Source organism: Ailuropoda melanoleuca, unplaced genomic scaffold (assembly GCF_002007445.2).
Source record: "Ailuropoda melanoleuca isolate Jingjing unplaced genomic scaffold, ASM200744v2 unplaced-scaffold6034, whole genome shotgun sequence".
Lineage (NCBI taxonomy): Eukaryota > Metazoa > Chordata > Mammalia > Carnivora > Ursidae > Ailuropoda > Ailuropoda melanoleuca.
In genome coordinates this window covers 471,178-487,052 of record NW_023234215.1, presented here as the reverse complement: position 1 = coordinate 487,052, position 15,875 = coordinate 471,178, and the positions used below count along the sequence as shown (strand labels likewise).

Below are 15,875 nucleotides of genomic sequence, written 5' to 3'. Positions count from 1 at the left end.
AAAAAAGACCTGAGCTGAGATCAAGAGTCAGACACAACCGAGCGAGCCACCAGGTGCCCCTAAAAAAACCTATTGTTAAAGGAAGTGTGTGCTAGATGATTGGAACTAGGCGTTGTTTTGTGGGTGTTCATTGTACCATTCACTCTACTTCTGTATATATTTGCAATTAGAATTTTTTAATGTTAAATTCATGAAATATAAGATTCTCTGCATTCAAGATATTAGTAATCAAGAATGACGAAGTTTCTCGTGTTAAGTACTAAGACAATAGTGAATAAGGTGAACTTCATTGTCTTTAACCTTAAACAAACAACGGATATTCCTATCACAGTCTATAACCTTGCAACTCAAGAACCAGCAATGTCAGCATCCCCTAAGAGCTGGTTAGAAAAGCAGAGTGTAAGGCTAAACTGCACACCTACTGAATTGAAATCTAAATTTAACAAGATCCCCAGTGACCAAAATGCACATTAAAGCTTAAGAAGCACTATTCGTATGATTGTCTGCGTTTCTTAACGAATAACATCTAGAAAGGACATTCCAGGAAAAGAATCAATGGAGAAACTCTTATAAAGAATTTGCATTTGAATAGGGAACTATAAATTGCCCCCATTTATTTATGTACTAATGAAACATGATATTTAGTCAGGATGATAACATTTAATAAAATACCATGTAATTATTATACCTTTTTTGCTAGGCCAAGATTTTAGGGAAGAATAAGAGTGGTAAATATTCAATCTAGCCAATTCCTCAATGTGACCAGTACAAAGTAAATAAATGAGTAGGCAAGAAATATATTACATTTTAAGAGTGTGTCCTGATGATGTGAGAGTGAGGAATGTTGGATCCAGTCACTACTCTTTCCCTTCAAAAATTCCCACCAGAGAGACATGCAAGGAGAAGTAAGTAATCCATTCATCATTGCTTTCACTTGTTTTTCATACCATGCCATCTGTGAAAATACATGAATTTCGGGAGTACAACTTCGGCTAGAGATCTCTGGCATTTTTAGCTAATGTATCTGGACATACAATAGAAAATTAGCCTTGGTCGTTTGTCTGCCCCAGAGAGGCTCAGACTAGAGACTGAACATCCACCGTCCTTGAGTTTCTCTTTGCCAGGATAGAGATAAGAACATGAACAAGGTGGAGGAAAAGAGGAAGGTAAAGGATCCACATATGGAACACACCCTGCAAAATCCTTCAAAGAGATGTGAATAGGTGAAAAAGACTGACATTGTAGAGAAAGCCTTATTTTCCATGAATCATCAGTGAGGGCTTCATAGAATCTGGATTTTAGATGAGAAAAGGCAAAGAAAACTGAGAAAATCCAAATTTAAGGCAGATTATAATGAATTAATACACAAATGGAAGGTGGGGAAATGAAGGCAATAAATATAGACAATTTCAGTTTGGAATCATAGTAAAAAAAAAAGAATGTGTAGCAGATTAAATGTTCACAGAAACGGGGGGGGGTCTGTTTGTTTTTAAGGTAGGGAAGATCTTAATATATTTGGTTAGCCAATGGGAGGAAATAAATGTGTTTTATTATCCAGTGGTGAGTGAAGATAAAAGTTTAGTGGAAGGAACGAGGTTCTTGAGAAGGTAAATGTGGGAGAATAAGTAGAAAGTTGAAGGTAAAGCATACGGATGATGGTTAACTTTGGAAGGGAATCAGGACACCTCTGTCTTGGAGAAAGCAGGGAAGGAGAGGAGGATTGAAGATACAATCTCAGTTAGATAAAAAGTGAGATCATCTAAGAGTGAGTGGGTTCAGAGGTGTGGTCCATGCAATTGGGGTAGTCTCCTGAAGTGTGGAATGGCATGATAGGGCTACTATACAAAGATAGGGCAACTTTATAATTTATGGTCTGAATGAGCACACTTTTGAGAATGGGGGTTATACAGATGGGATATCTACACAGCAGGTGTCATCCAGATTCTCCTGAGCAAAGGTTGCACATGGTCACCCTAGAAAGGAATCACCACCCCTGTGGAGGGAGCAGCTATTAGGAAGTGAATGGATGTGATGGGTCCGTTCAGCCTCTATGACCCTGTTAGCATTGTTGCCAGTAAAGGGTCAGAATCAGAGAGAGTAACAGGCTCACAGAGTTGGGGAAGAAGTGAAGCTGGAATATTAGAAAGGCAAAAGAATGAGTCACTGACAATGTCTTTGGAATGGGTGGCGATGATCAACTAACATTGTCTAATAGTGCTATCTACAATGTTGGAAGTGTTTGCAAGCCAGTTGCTTAGTGTGAATAGTGAGCAAATGAATTATTAATTTAAAATAATTTAAGTGTAAATAGCCACATGTGGCTACCATTTTAGAAAGAACTGGTTTAGGGGCATCTGGGTTGCTCAGTCAGTTAAGCATCTGATTTCTGCTCAAGTCATGATCTCTAGGTCCTCAGATAAGGCCCCGCAATGGGCTCTCCACTGAAAGGGGAGTTTGCTTCTCCCTCTCTCTCTCATTCTGCCCCTACCCCTGCTCATGCTCTCTCTCTCTCTCAAATAAATAAATAAAATCTTTAAAAAATAATAATAACTGGTTTAAATTAAGCCAAGGGAAAAGTGAAACCAAGAGATTATTGGACTGTAAGGAAAGGGCAGCAAGAGTGAAATAAGTCAATCAGAGAAAGACAATTACATGATTTCGCTTATACATGGAATATAAGAAGCAGTACAGAAGATCATAGGGGAAGGGAGGGAGAACTGAATGGGAAGAAATCAGAGAGGGAGACAAACCATGAGAGACTCTTAACTATAGGAAACAAACTGAGGGTTGTTGAAGGGGAGGTGGGTGGGGGGATGGGGTAACTGGGTGACAAGCAAAAAGTAGGGCACGTGATGTGATAGTTATATGCAACTGATGAATTACTGAAATCTACATCTGAAATTAATGATGTTCTATATGTTGGTTCATTGAATTTAAATTTTAAAAAAAGACAGTGCAGCAAAAGTTGAAGGGCAGGATAGGATTTTATTATGCAGATTTTTTTAAATTTATTTTTTTAGAAAGAGGGCATGGTGGGGAGAGGCAGGAGAGAGAATCTTAATCAGGCTTCACACAGAGCACAGAGCCCAAGGTGGGGCTGTATCTCAGGAACCTGAGATCATGACCTGAGCCAAAATCAAGAGTTGGGCTCTTAACAGACTAAGCCATCCAGGTGCCCCCCTATTGTGCAGAGTTTAGAGTAAGCAAAACTGTATTTAGTTCTGTGTGACGATGAAGCCCAGATGTGACAGTGCTTGATAACCAAAGAAAAAAGTTGGTCAGATTTAAGTGTGAAGTCTGAATATGGGTGGTCACGTGGATGACCCTGGAAATGAAGGGAGTTAGCGGAGCCAGGAGTGGAGGGTGCATTTCACACTAAAGGACTTGAGGAAAGTTATGTGGGTCCCTGAGAACATGAGGTGGATATTAGTTGTGTTCTGAGATTCCTGGAGGAGGCAGTGTGGATCGAGAAGAATGTGGATTCCTGTCTCTGGCCCTGGTGGGGTGGGGGCTGGGGGGGGGACAAAGGGGAAAATTAATTTTTTTTTTTTTACAAAGGATAGTAATGGTGATGGTTAAACCTTTTTTTTACAATCTATACTATTTAATTGGTAATTTATTAACAAGTATTTAAACTGAATTGAGTGATAAGTTATATTAAACAACAAATAAATAATCTTATTTTCCAGATCTGCTTTAACTTTGGAAATGGACTCCATTTAGAGGTAAGGAACCAAGGGGATTATTTCTGTCTTTTGCACTCAGAGGCTTAATTTCATGGAAGGCAATTTGGCTATGATTTACCAGATTAAAAATGCACGCTCCCTTAGACATAGCCATTCCCACCCAGTGAAGGGCACAGAATATGTGCCTAGGGATGTTCAAAGCAGCATTTTGTGACAATCTAAATGTTCGTTGATAGAATGGTAAAACAACTTAGCGTACATGAAGAATGTCCATGATGAGGTACTGAATGAAAAATCAAGGGGCAGAATAAGAGGTGTGGTATAGTTCCATTTTTTTGGACAAAGAGCTTTATTCAAGTGCTGCAACTGTATGGTCATAAGACAAGATCATCAGGCAGTTACCAGTGAATACTCCAAAGTGTGAGAGAAAAAGTAGAATGAAGTTTTATATTTCACATTATAAACTATAATGTTATTTTGCTGTTTTGCTACATAATTTAATTTTTTAAGTTCTAGAAAAATTTTTTCACCTAAAAACAAAAAAAAATCAATGACCTAGTGATAACCAGTATATTCTGAAAAAAATACATGTTATGTAGAGCAGCAAAATAAGTAAGGTGATAAACCTAGTATAATAATCATTTCTGAACTTAATATACTAGGTCAGCTGTATTGAAACTTTCCTTGCATAAAATGTTTTTCTATTAAAGCCCAACCGAAAATATACAGAATATATCTCTTCTACTTAAAGTTCTGAAAACAAAAGACGGATTATTTAATCCTTTATCTCATTCTTTAAACAATAAATTCATTAACGGACAGTTTCACTAGGTTTTAGTTAAATCGATGCCACAGGGTAGTTACTCAGATTTAGTTTTAAAACATTTAATAATTCATTTCTAAACTATAAGCCACCCCAGAAAAATGAACTTCATTTTCAGTAAGGAAAGAATATTTTTGACACACTATATTATTTTTTGATTTGCCTATTTGTATGGTCACTCAATTACTCTGGGCTGTTAAAAGAACAATCTAACGATCATAAATCTTGAAAAGATCTGGTTGGCTTTATTCAATGATTCGTGAATAGGGAAGCATCCAGTCTAGAAAATAGTTGTACAAAGCGAGAGGGTTTTGTAGACCCCAGCTCCCAGAAAATAGGAAGTTACACTGGGTATTTGCTGATCGGTTAGAACAGAATCACTTTGGACCTGGGGCAGATATGATACAGTCCTGAGCAGGTCAGTGCTGACTGCTTGGCCTAGGCCTTCCTTTTCTGGGAGAGCCAAGCACAGAAATTTAGTTAGGTTCCAATGTATTGATGTGGAGCTTAGCATAGGTGACTCCATCTTGGGCCTTAGTCTAGACGCTTCAACAAGCCTTTTAACTCTTCACTCTGGGAAATCTGTTCTTACTGATAAAAGCAAAACTATACCATTCTCCTGATTTAGAGACAATTTCTTGAGTGCCTGCGGAGTTTGTTAGAGTGTATATACTTCCTCTTTGAAAATGAACCCCATTAAAAAATATGAAATTTATACTTTAAGATATGCATGACAATTTTTAAAGTTTTAATAAATTACAGAATACCATACTAATGTTTTAGGATACTTAATAATTGTTTGACAATATTTTATTGTTGTAGGTCTTAAACACAGGAAATGACAATGCTCTGCTTCCTAAGCACACTCACTCAGTGCGGCAAAAGCGTGCCTGGATCACCGCCCCCGTGGCTCTTCGGGAGGGAGAAGATCTGTCCAAAAGGAATCCGATTGCCAAGGTACCTTCTACGGGGGCGCCTGGATGGCTCAGTCATTAAGCGTCTGCCTTCGGCTCAGGTCATGATCCCAGCGTTCTGGGATTGAACCCCACATCGGGCTCCCTGCTCAGCAGGAAGTCTGCTTCTCCCTCTCCCACTCCCCCTGCTTGTGTTCCCTCTCTCGTTGTGTCTGTCTCTGTCAAATAAATAAAATCTTTAAAAAAAAAAAAAGTTACCTTCTATAGAGAAATAGGAAATATATGTATATTATTGAAATATAATGGGAGAAGACTTTTATGTTCATTTTTAAATTTAAGGAGAATAATATAATGTACTTACTGAGTCTTTTAATATTCTATATTATTCTATGATTTGGGGATTTGATTCACCTAAGAGTCAGGACTCTGACACTAGTTGAATCTTTGTTTAAGAGAGAGGGCTACAATACTCAAAAAAGGATATTATATGTAGAGGAGGAAAGGTTCTTTTTCCTGCTACCCTCCCTAAGTTCTCTCACTGGTGCCCTATAAATTGGACTGACAGAAGACAGATTAGCAGGAGAATAACAGACAAGTTTATTAATGTGCGTATTGCTCCTGTAACACATGGGAGTACCCAGAGATGAATAATTCAAAAGTTTGGTTAGAATTGGGGCTTATAAAGCATCTTAGCAAAGCAATAGTAAACTTTTAGAGAAGTGACAAGACAAAAGAAAAGGTCCTTGAATCTCTCGGGATGGAAAATTGTGGGAGGGTAAATATATGGGGAACCAGTGACAGAGAAAGACTAGTGAAGACAGTTCATTACGTGGATGCCTGATGCCATATCTAAGCTGATAAGGGTCTAAAATTGTCTCTGATGATTAAAATTCGTCCTTCCTGGTAGAGAAGGGAGGGTGGACACCTTTTCAAATTTATGGCCTGCTTTTAGGCACATAGGGGAAGGGCAGAAAACTTTCTTGAATCTGCTTTTCAGTTGCCTTCAGCTCAAAACAATCCTACACCAAAGTGACCTCTTTGGGGACAGTATATTCTGCCACCCTAAATAAAAAGTAATTTTCAAAATGTAAAGAACTGGTGCTTAATAGGATGACCATACATCCTTGGTGTGTACCCATTGTCCTGGCCTAACAATTAATAGCCCCCTTTTTAAAGTGTCCTATTTTTTGATAAATTAGATGGTAATCCGGCTAGTATGTATCCCAGACTTAGCATTCACACCTGAGCCCTTGATTTTTCCCCTAAAGCTGTCCTGCATCAGTTCTCCCCATGTCAGTCAATGGCACTATAATTCTACCCAGTTTTTCAAAAATGTAGCAGGCACTATCAATTCTACCTCCAGAATATATTCCAGATCTGCTCACTTCTCTCCACGGCCACCCCCATCGTCCAAGTCCGTGTCATCTCTGACCTGCGATAGCAAAAGAGCCCCTGACTTTGTCTGCCTGCTTCATTCTTGCCATCCCCCACCCTGCCACAGTCCATTCTCCAGAAAGCAGCCAGAGTGATCTTTTAAAAAGACAAATCAAAGCATGTTCACCCCCTTAGCAAAGGCCTTTCGATGACTTCCTGCTGCAGTGGAAGGAATATTCTTTACTCTGACCTATAAGAGCTCTAAGACGAGACCTCCTCTCTTACCTCAGCTTCTAACAGCCCCCATCTCCCACTTTCCTACATCCCTAAACCAACACAAACTCTTCCCAACTCCTCGCCCTTCACCCTTGCTGTTCCCCGTGCCTGGAGCTCCTTCCCCAAGGCTACTTGCAGTATCTCACAGTATCAAGCCTCCTCCCAAGTGTCATCCCCTAAAAGAGTTCCCTTTTCTGCCACACCCCATCTCTCTATCCCTTCACTCCCATTTCAGTCTAGTTATAGTGCATTGTACTACATGGCATGCCATACATGGCTTGCTTGTAGTCTGGCTCCCTTGTAGAGTGTAAGCTCACTGGGGGTAGGGGCTTAGTTCTTAGGCTTACAGCTCATGCCCTGGACCCCAGGCAATACCAGCATCCAGTGGGGGGGCGGGGGTCAGGAAACATTTGTGTGAATGAATACTTGTTCATATCCAAGTGTTATCTTTATCTTTCCGACACTATAAATATCATGCATGAAGAGCTCCTTCAAAGGAAGAGCAGCTACAGAACAGAAGACAATGATTTCCTCTGTCTAGCAACAGGTTCTTTTCATAAAAGCCTTCTAAAATCCAAATTTTTAATTATGGCTTTACATAATAGTATGGACACAAGCAATTAAGTTTGCTGGTTTGGTTTGGTTTTCTGAGGTGTGTGAGTCATTCATACATTTTTTCAGTAGGTTTCTCCAAAATGCATGGATTCCTTGGGATTCAATGAACATTAGTTGTTCTTAGTAATCTTAATTACATGAGTTGTTACATATGCAAAATTTACATAAAAAGTAAAAGATCTTGTTGAATTTCCCCAACTTTCCACATTCTTTATGTTGAGGTAATACTATCAACAGTATAGTATCCTCTAAATCTTAAGAAATTCTTAAGTACGTGTATACTTACATACTCTTATGTATACGTATATATAAACAAACAGTTATGTCCACACACAGTTTTGTTTTATTTTTAACCTAAATAGCATGATGTAATATATAATTAGTACATGAAGATCTAGAATACTACACACACACACGCACACATATGCACGTGTTTGTGTATATATATGTATATACTTGGCAAAAAACAGAGACATACAGAAGTACAAGAGAAAGACAAAGACAAACAGAGAGAGACAGAAGTTCAGTGAAGGGTAATCATGGACTGCACCAGGTTCACCATTCCACTCCAGGAGCAGAGCTGGTGTAGCAGGAGGTTGGAGGCCCCCCGTGTGCTGTCTCCTTGGTCATTCTCAACAGCAGTTCCCCAGCCCCAGTGCATGTTGGGAAACCTATAGGAAGGAACTGTAACTAATTCTGGACAAAGAAGTGACTGGGTAGGTGAGTGGCGATGGCTTCTATGATGTCTGAAGAAGAAAATTAAGGAACCAGTAGGGAGCCATGGAGACATATTTACTAATGAAGAATGACAGACACGAATGAAATTGCTAATAGAAAAAGAAGATGACGGCTACAGAAGACATTTGAAATGGGTTAGATGCATGAATTTCCTGAGGCATTCCAAACAGGGAAGGCGCTTGACTTTTTTAATCCTTCTATAGAAGGATGCCTTATTCATACTTTCCAGATGATCAAATGGATTTATAGAAGTGATTTTGACACTGCAATTTTTTCCTTCATGTGCTGAATATAAACTTTATTTTATTTTATTTTTAGAGAGAGAGTGGGAGAGGGGCAGAGAGAGAGGGAGAGAGAATCTCAAGCAGACTCCACACCCATAGCAAAGCCCGACACTGGGCTCAGTCTCATGCCCCTGAGATCATGTCCTGAACCAGAATCAAGAGCCTGATGCTTAAATCACTGAGTCACCTGTGTGCCCCTCCTCATGTACTAAATTTAAAATCTGTCTTCCCGGGGCGCCTGGATGGCACAGCGGTTAAGCGTCTGCCTTTGGCTCAGGGCGTGATCCCAGCGTTATGGGATCGAGCCCCATATCAGGCTCCTCTGCTGTGAGCCTGCTTCTTCCTCTCCCACTCCCCCTGCTTGTGTTCCCTCTCTCGCTGGCTATCTCTATCTCTGTCAAATAAATAAAATCTTTAAAAAATAAATAAATAAATAAATAAAATCTGTCTTCCCAAGATATACCCCTAATGATATCTCAGTTTCATAGCAACCCTAAGAGGTAGGCAGTAGTGTCTCTCCATTTTACTGATAGGAACACTGAGGCACAGAGAGGTTAAGTAACTCTTAGTATCACGTAACCGGTAAGTGGCTGAGACAGGATTTGAACCCAGGTTTTCTGACATCAGCACATCTTCCCTTGAGGGCTTATGTACTCTCCCTCTCTCCTATCAATATTATGACAACTTCAGAGGGAAATTTTCCATTAAAAATATGTGCATTTAAGTTACAGAGAGCTTAACTTGGGGCATTCTTCTGTTATTTTTATGTTAGATACATTCTGATATTGCAGAAGAAAAAGGACTAAAAATTACATACAAATATACTGGAAAAGGGATCACAGAACCACCATTTGGTGTGTTTGTCTTCAATAAAAACACGGGAGAATTGAACGTCACCAGGATTCTTGATCGAGAAGAAACGCCAAGTTTTCTGGTAAGAAGAACCGTTTTACATTAATTAGTTTGTAGTTTTTCTTTGGTAATAGTTATGATTTGTTTTTGCATTGTGGTAATTTAATTACCTTAGCTTAACATTTAATCTCTTCTATTATTTATGTCATGATTTCAGCTAGTTGGTTATGCTTTGGATGAAAGAGGAAACAACCTGGAGAAACCATTAGAACTTCGCATTAAAGTTCTTGATATCAATGACAATGAGCCAGTGTTCACACAGGACGTCTTTGCTGGGTCTGTTGAAGAGCTAAGCGCATCAGGTCAGAGTTTGTTAATTTTATGAATGAGTATCACCAGTCATGTTAACCCCATAATGTATCTGAACACTAAACCCTATATCTTGATGGAGGCTGAGTACTACCCACAGGACAAATGGTCATAAATCTATCACTCTAGGTTGGGAACCGCTTTTTCTGTGATACGTTCTAAAGGCTTTACATGACATCTTTTTTTACCCTCAGAACAGATATGGTAGATCGATGTGATGGGTTAGGTTTCTGTAACAACTGTGCTGCCTTGTAGATGGAAAGCAGCCATAGACAACATGTAAACATATGGGTGTGGCTGTGTTCCCCATAAGATGTTATTTACAGAAACAGGTGGCTGGCTGGCTTTGGCCCACTGGCAGTAGTTGGCTGACCTTTGACTTATATTATTTCTGTTGTCTGCCCAATGCAGTGGTCCATGTGAAGACTTGCAGGAGAGATTTCTTTTTGATCATAATATAAAGAACAGCTATGCTTCTCCTGAATTGTTCTTATTTTACTAAGCATGTATTTGTACCTGCCCATCCTTCTTTCTTGTATTGATTATTAGAGCTATTATAAATAAATTTGCAGCGGTGCCCTCTTCTTATCTTTCCTATTTCTGCACCCCATTCACCCTTACTTTCTCATCCAATTCAAGTTTTTCATCTTGGTAAACTGTGATTTTGATAAGCACTTGAAATCCTTTTGTGAACAGGCTGAAATTATAAAGAGAATAATAATGTACAGAACTTGTGCTTAAAGTTGTTTCACCTTGGAGACCTGTGTTTCTAATGCCAGATACCCTTGTGATGAAAATCAGTGCAACAGATGCAGATGAGCCCAATACCCTGAATTCTAAAATTTCCTATAGAATCGTATCTCAGGAGCCTGCTTATCCTCCAGTGTTCTACCTAAATAAAGACACAGGAGAGATTTATACGACCAGTTTCACCTTGGACAGAGAGGTGAGTTGGTATTTTATGTTGCTCATCTTTTAAGCTCTTCTTTATCTTTTCAGGTTGTCCTTTCCCTTTCTTTTCTAATTTTCTTACTTTCTTACATAGTCTTCATTTATAGGATAACTCCTAGAAATACCCTCTTCTCGCAGTGTGCAGTCCAATATGGTAGCCATTAGCCATATTGACCATTGAGCACTTGACCTGTGATTCACCCAAACTGAGATGTGCTATAAATGTAAAAGTCACCAGCTTGGAAAGACTTAGCATGAATAAAAAATGTAACACATCACCTTAGTAATATTCTGTTGATTGCATGTAGTATTACCTTTTTTTTTTTAACTTTTTAAAATCTGACTGTTGGAAAATTTAAAATTGCATACGGACAGCTCTGTTCTAGGGCCTCTCCAGTCAGGATTCTGTTTGCTAGAACGTCCTAATGCAGTGTTCGTAATTTGTGCTTCTGTAATGAAACATCAGGAATCTCCTCCACGGCCAATACAGATGCAGAGGGAGGAACAGAGACTGACATAGGAGTCCTACTTAGGATAATAGAAATACTTGTAAAGGAAAGAATTGTTGTAAATCCCAAATTGGAGGAGAATTTCAATGGGATTCCAGGCAGGCTATTCTCAAACATTTCACTTTTTTATTTCTAACTCAAAGGGAAAATTTGAGATAAAAACAGGAAACAGGAGATTTTTAAATGCTACATAGATGAAGGTTTTAACAGTGTGCACGAGGAAAATGTGGATAATCCTAAGAACACTGTATTGTCAAACATAAATCATCGTCCAGGGGCAGTCACTGTATTTTGTATTACTTGGGAAAAATGATTTCGCTTTGGCCAGAGAAGAAGATTGTGCCCAACATGGCTAACAGGATCTCTGTAGAATTAAAGAATATTATTACTCCTAAAATTCTAGTCTGTACTTTTTACATCAAACTAGAATGGAAAGCATTATTTTTAACTATCCTGATTTGTGATAAGCTGGTGTCTGTGAAGTAGGGCAAGTTTAGCCAATAATGATGTCTGTCACTTAGCGGGCGTCTACTGTGTCCCAAGTGCTATTCAAAGCATTTTACATAGATTAATCCATTTAATCCAACTAAAAACTCTGTGAGGCAGATCCAGTTATTCTCCCCATTTTACACAGAATGAAACCAAGGGTCAAAAGGATTAAGTGTATATCCAACACAGCTAGTAAGTGACAAAATTGGAATCCAAGCAGGTGGCTCCAGGGTCTCAGTTGTCCTGACTTGCACTGAGCAGTTCTGTCCCACATAGGACCCGCATGCATTGGCACTGGCTGCCCCTGCTTTTTCTTAAACTCCAGCTATCCCTAATGGAGCCATTATAAGGGGACCATGTGGAAGAGAAGGGCTCACTTTGGAGTAGCATGTGAGACATCATTCTCCAGGACAAGTTCTCTAAGAATCACACCTCTTAGAATGTATGGACAAAGTCAACCCCATTTTTTCCCCGCCGGCGAACTTTTCTTGGGGACTAGGTTTTCCTTGCTTAATTCTTAGCTAAAAATGAAGAAAGAACCAATTCCTATAACCACCCCCGTCACTTCCATATAGAGCAAACTACATTTTGAATGGCACTCCTTTGTGCACAGACTATTTTAAGGAGAGACTCATTTCCTGATAATGTCACCAGTGACATATTTAAGAATTTGACTACCAACAACTTCTCTAGGCTTTTTCTGGCTTCTAGAAATGCTCTGACGGCAACTAAACAGCATCTTTGCATGCATAACAGATCATAAAACGTGTTTATGAATAAAGTATACTGTGGTTCCTTCTCTTAAGGATGAAATGAACTAGAAAGACAGATTTGGGAGTGATTCACTTTCACCCCAGATGGGTATTTTTCATTGTCTTGCAGGAACACAGCAGCTATACTTTGACGGTAGAAGCAAGAGACGGCAATGGACAAGTAACAGATAAACCAGTAAAGCAAGCTCAAGTTCAGATTCGTATTTTGGATGTCAATGACAATATACCTATAGTCACAAATGAAATGGTAACTATCATTTTTATAACAGATATATCTACTTACTCATGTTTTTGTCCTGCCTAAGAATATATCACTTACATTTGTGCTACATTAAAAGAAAAACCCTATGTTCATGTTTTGCAGACTGAAGGGGTAGTTGAAGAAAATCAAGCCAATGTAGAAGTTATGCGCATCAAAGTGTTCGATGCAGATGAAATAGGCTCTGATAATTGGTTAGCGAATTTTACAATCGTATCAGGAAATGAAATGGGTTATTTCCACATAGAAACTGATACTCAAACTAATGAAGGAATCGTGACCCTTATTAAGGTAAGTATTTAGTGTTCAAAATTGGAATGGGAAAAGTTGGTGCAGAGGAAGAAATGATTGTACTAAAGACTGCCTTACGTACTCAACCAACACCACAACTGTTTGAGATTGGAGACCCCCCCTATTTGCCCAAGTTCTGTAGTTAGTAAATGGTCACACTACAGTCCAAATTCAGATCAGGAAACTCGAACCCTAATCTGACAACATGATACCAGCATCATTATTGCTCAACACACTTCCTGTCTTGCTTGCAGCCCGTGTCTGACTAGAGCATCCTTATATCATGACCTCTTGCCTCTACTAAGTATCCCCAATTGACTATATCTTATTTGATCAACTTAACATAAAGCCAGACCTCATTAATAGCATCTAAAAACAAAAGCTGTGATAATTTGACAAAACTCGAATCCGGTTGTCCTCATACTTAAATATGCCTAAGAGTCACTTGTAAAATTACATGGCCCAAATGCAGATTCCTGGGCCCCGTCACCAAGTCTGATGGGGTGGAGCTCAGGAACTTGCCTTTATAACAGAAATCCACTTGTGATTGTAATATAAGCAGTGTGAGGGTCACCTTTTGAAACACAGTGTTCTCACTTCTTGTGCTTAATTGAATCAGTGAAAGAAAAATAGTCCTATTAAGTGTATGGGTCTTATACCTTTGAAATTTATTACCCCCACAGAATTTTTTTATACAAAAATTATAATTATAGAATGGGTTTTTATCTAGCATTATAAGTAAGAAAGAATATCCGTGTATTTTTAAATGGCTTACGATAAAATTGCCTTATCAGATTTTGAAATAAAACGCAAAGCTACAGCTTTCAAAATACTATTCCATTGATCACACACAGACAGAGGTTAATTCCAGAAGTTTCTAAACTTTCACAAAAACTTACTATATGACAGAGTAGGTAAAGTCTAACCACAGGAAGAGGAATAATAATACTATAAATATATAACAGAATAGAGATATATTAACTTGAATTTTCACGGTAATAATTATGTGCACCATTTATTAATAGGCTATTTATTGTATGCACTTAGACTACCACTTTGTAAAGCAAAGGAAAAGAGAATACGATTACCTCATGTTTAAAGGGAAGACATATTTTATGATTATGCAAGAAGTGGATAATGGCATCAGAGACAAATAGATTTGCTTACTTATATAGAAGTAAGCAATCCTCTTAGTAGAAAGTGAGTGCAATCTTGCTAGATGCTTAAGACAAAAAGCCAATAACAGATAAGGAGAAAGTCAGTGATGAATGATAGAAGTTCTAGAGGTATTCTCACTCTACCATGGTAGCACAAAAAGGGATACAGTTATTTCTACCAAAGGAGGCATAGCAAAAAATAGTAAAATTAACATTAATGTGACATCAGCAGATTGAGAAAATTATAAATATACTGTCTCAATTATATAAAGAATTGCTTCTAAATTTTAAGAGCAATAGTCAGTTTCTGTTCAAAGGAAGTTAGAAAAAGAAGATATACAGATAGCAAATATGTACATAAAGGATACTCAGCATCATTAGTTATTGGGGAAAATACAAATTAAAGCTAGAAGAGTTAGCACAATGCATCTACTCAAGTGACTATAATCAGAAAGACTGACAACACCAGCAATCGGCAACATTAAACAGAAACTGGAACTCCTATCTCTTGCTGGGGAAGCATAAAATGATACAGCTAGTTGAGCAGTTTTTTAAAACAAGTAATTACTCAGTGACCCAAAGATATAGTCCTAGGTGTCCACCCAGGAAAAATAAAAGCATATATTGTAACAACTTGTATGATGTCAGTGGTAACCACTTATCCTGGTGAATACTGCATAATGTGTAGAATTGTCAAATCACTGTGTTGTACACGTAAGACTAATAAAACATCTGCATGTCCAGAAAGAAAGAAAGAAATACATCTATACAAAAACTTCCATGCAAATGTTTATAAGCAGCTTTTATTCATAATAGTCGAAAGCTGGTAAAAATAAAAATATCCATCGGCTGATGAAGAGATAAAACTCAGTGTATCGGCATAATGGAACGCTATTGGTTAATAAAAGGGAATGGAGTACTCATACTACGACATGGGTGAATCTCAAAATCATTATGCTTTGTGTAAGAAGCCAGACACAAAATGCTACATATTGTATTATTTTATCTACGTGAAATTTTTAGAAAAGCAGAACAATGGCTATAGACATGGGTTATGCAGGGCTGGGGCTGTGAGTGATGACTGACTACAAACAGGCAGAAAGGAACTTCTGGGGGTAATGAATATGTTCTATAACTGGATGGTAGTGACATTTGCAAAACTGTACACTTTTGCTAAAAATCATGTTGTACACTTATAATGGGTGAATTTTATTCTATATAAGTTATACCTCAATAAAGCTGTCAAAAGGAGAACAGATACTTTATTATTTTTTTAAGATTTTATTTATTTATTTGACAGAGAGAGAGCACAATCAGGGGGAGCAGCAGGAAGAGGGAGAGGAAGAAGCAGACTCCCTGCTGAGCGGTGAGCCTGACTTGGGGCTTGATCCAAGGACCCTGGGATCATGACCTGAGCTGAAGGCAGATGGTTAACCGACTGAGCCACCCAGGTGCCCCAAGAACAGATACTTTGAACTGTGGAAATACAGATAATATTTTATCACATGATAAAAA

The 15,875-nt window shown here is 38.4% G+C and overlaps 1 protein-coding gene across 1 annotated transcript in view; it reads left to right on the top strand.

Annotated features, from left to right (window-relative positions):
- DSG2 (desmoglein 2) overlaps positions 1-15,875 on the top strand; it is a 72,625-nt gene that overhangs the window by 40,285 nt on the left and 16,465 nt on the right. Inside the window, exons 4-10 of the mRNA XM_034652448.1 lie at positions 3,690-3,725; positions 5,332-5,466; positions 9,483-9,644; positions 9,780-9,924; positions 10,711-10,877; positions 12,763-12,900; positions 13,018-13,203. Of these exons, the coding sequence (XP_034508339.1) occupies positions 3,690-3,725; positions 5,332-5,466; positions 9,483-9,644; positions 9,780-9,924; positions 10,711-10,877; positions 12,763-12,900; positions 13,018-13,203 (969 nt within the window). The remainder of the gene's footprint in view (positions 1-3,689; positions 3,726-5,331; positions 5,467-9,482; positions 9,645-9,779; positions 9,925-10,710; positions 10,878-12,762; positions 12,901-13,017; positions 13,204-15,875) is intronic.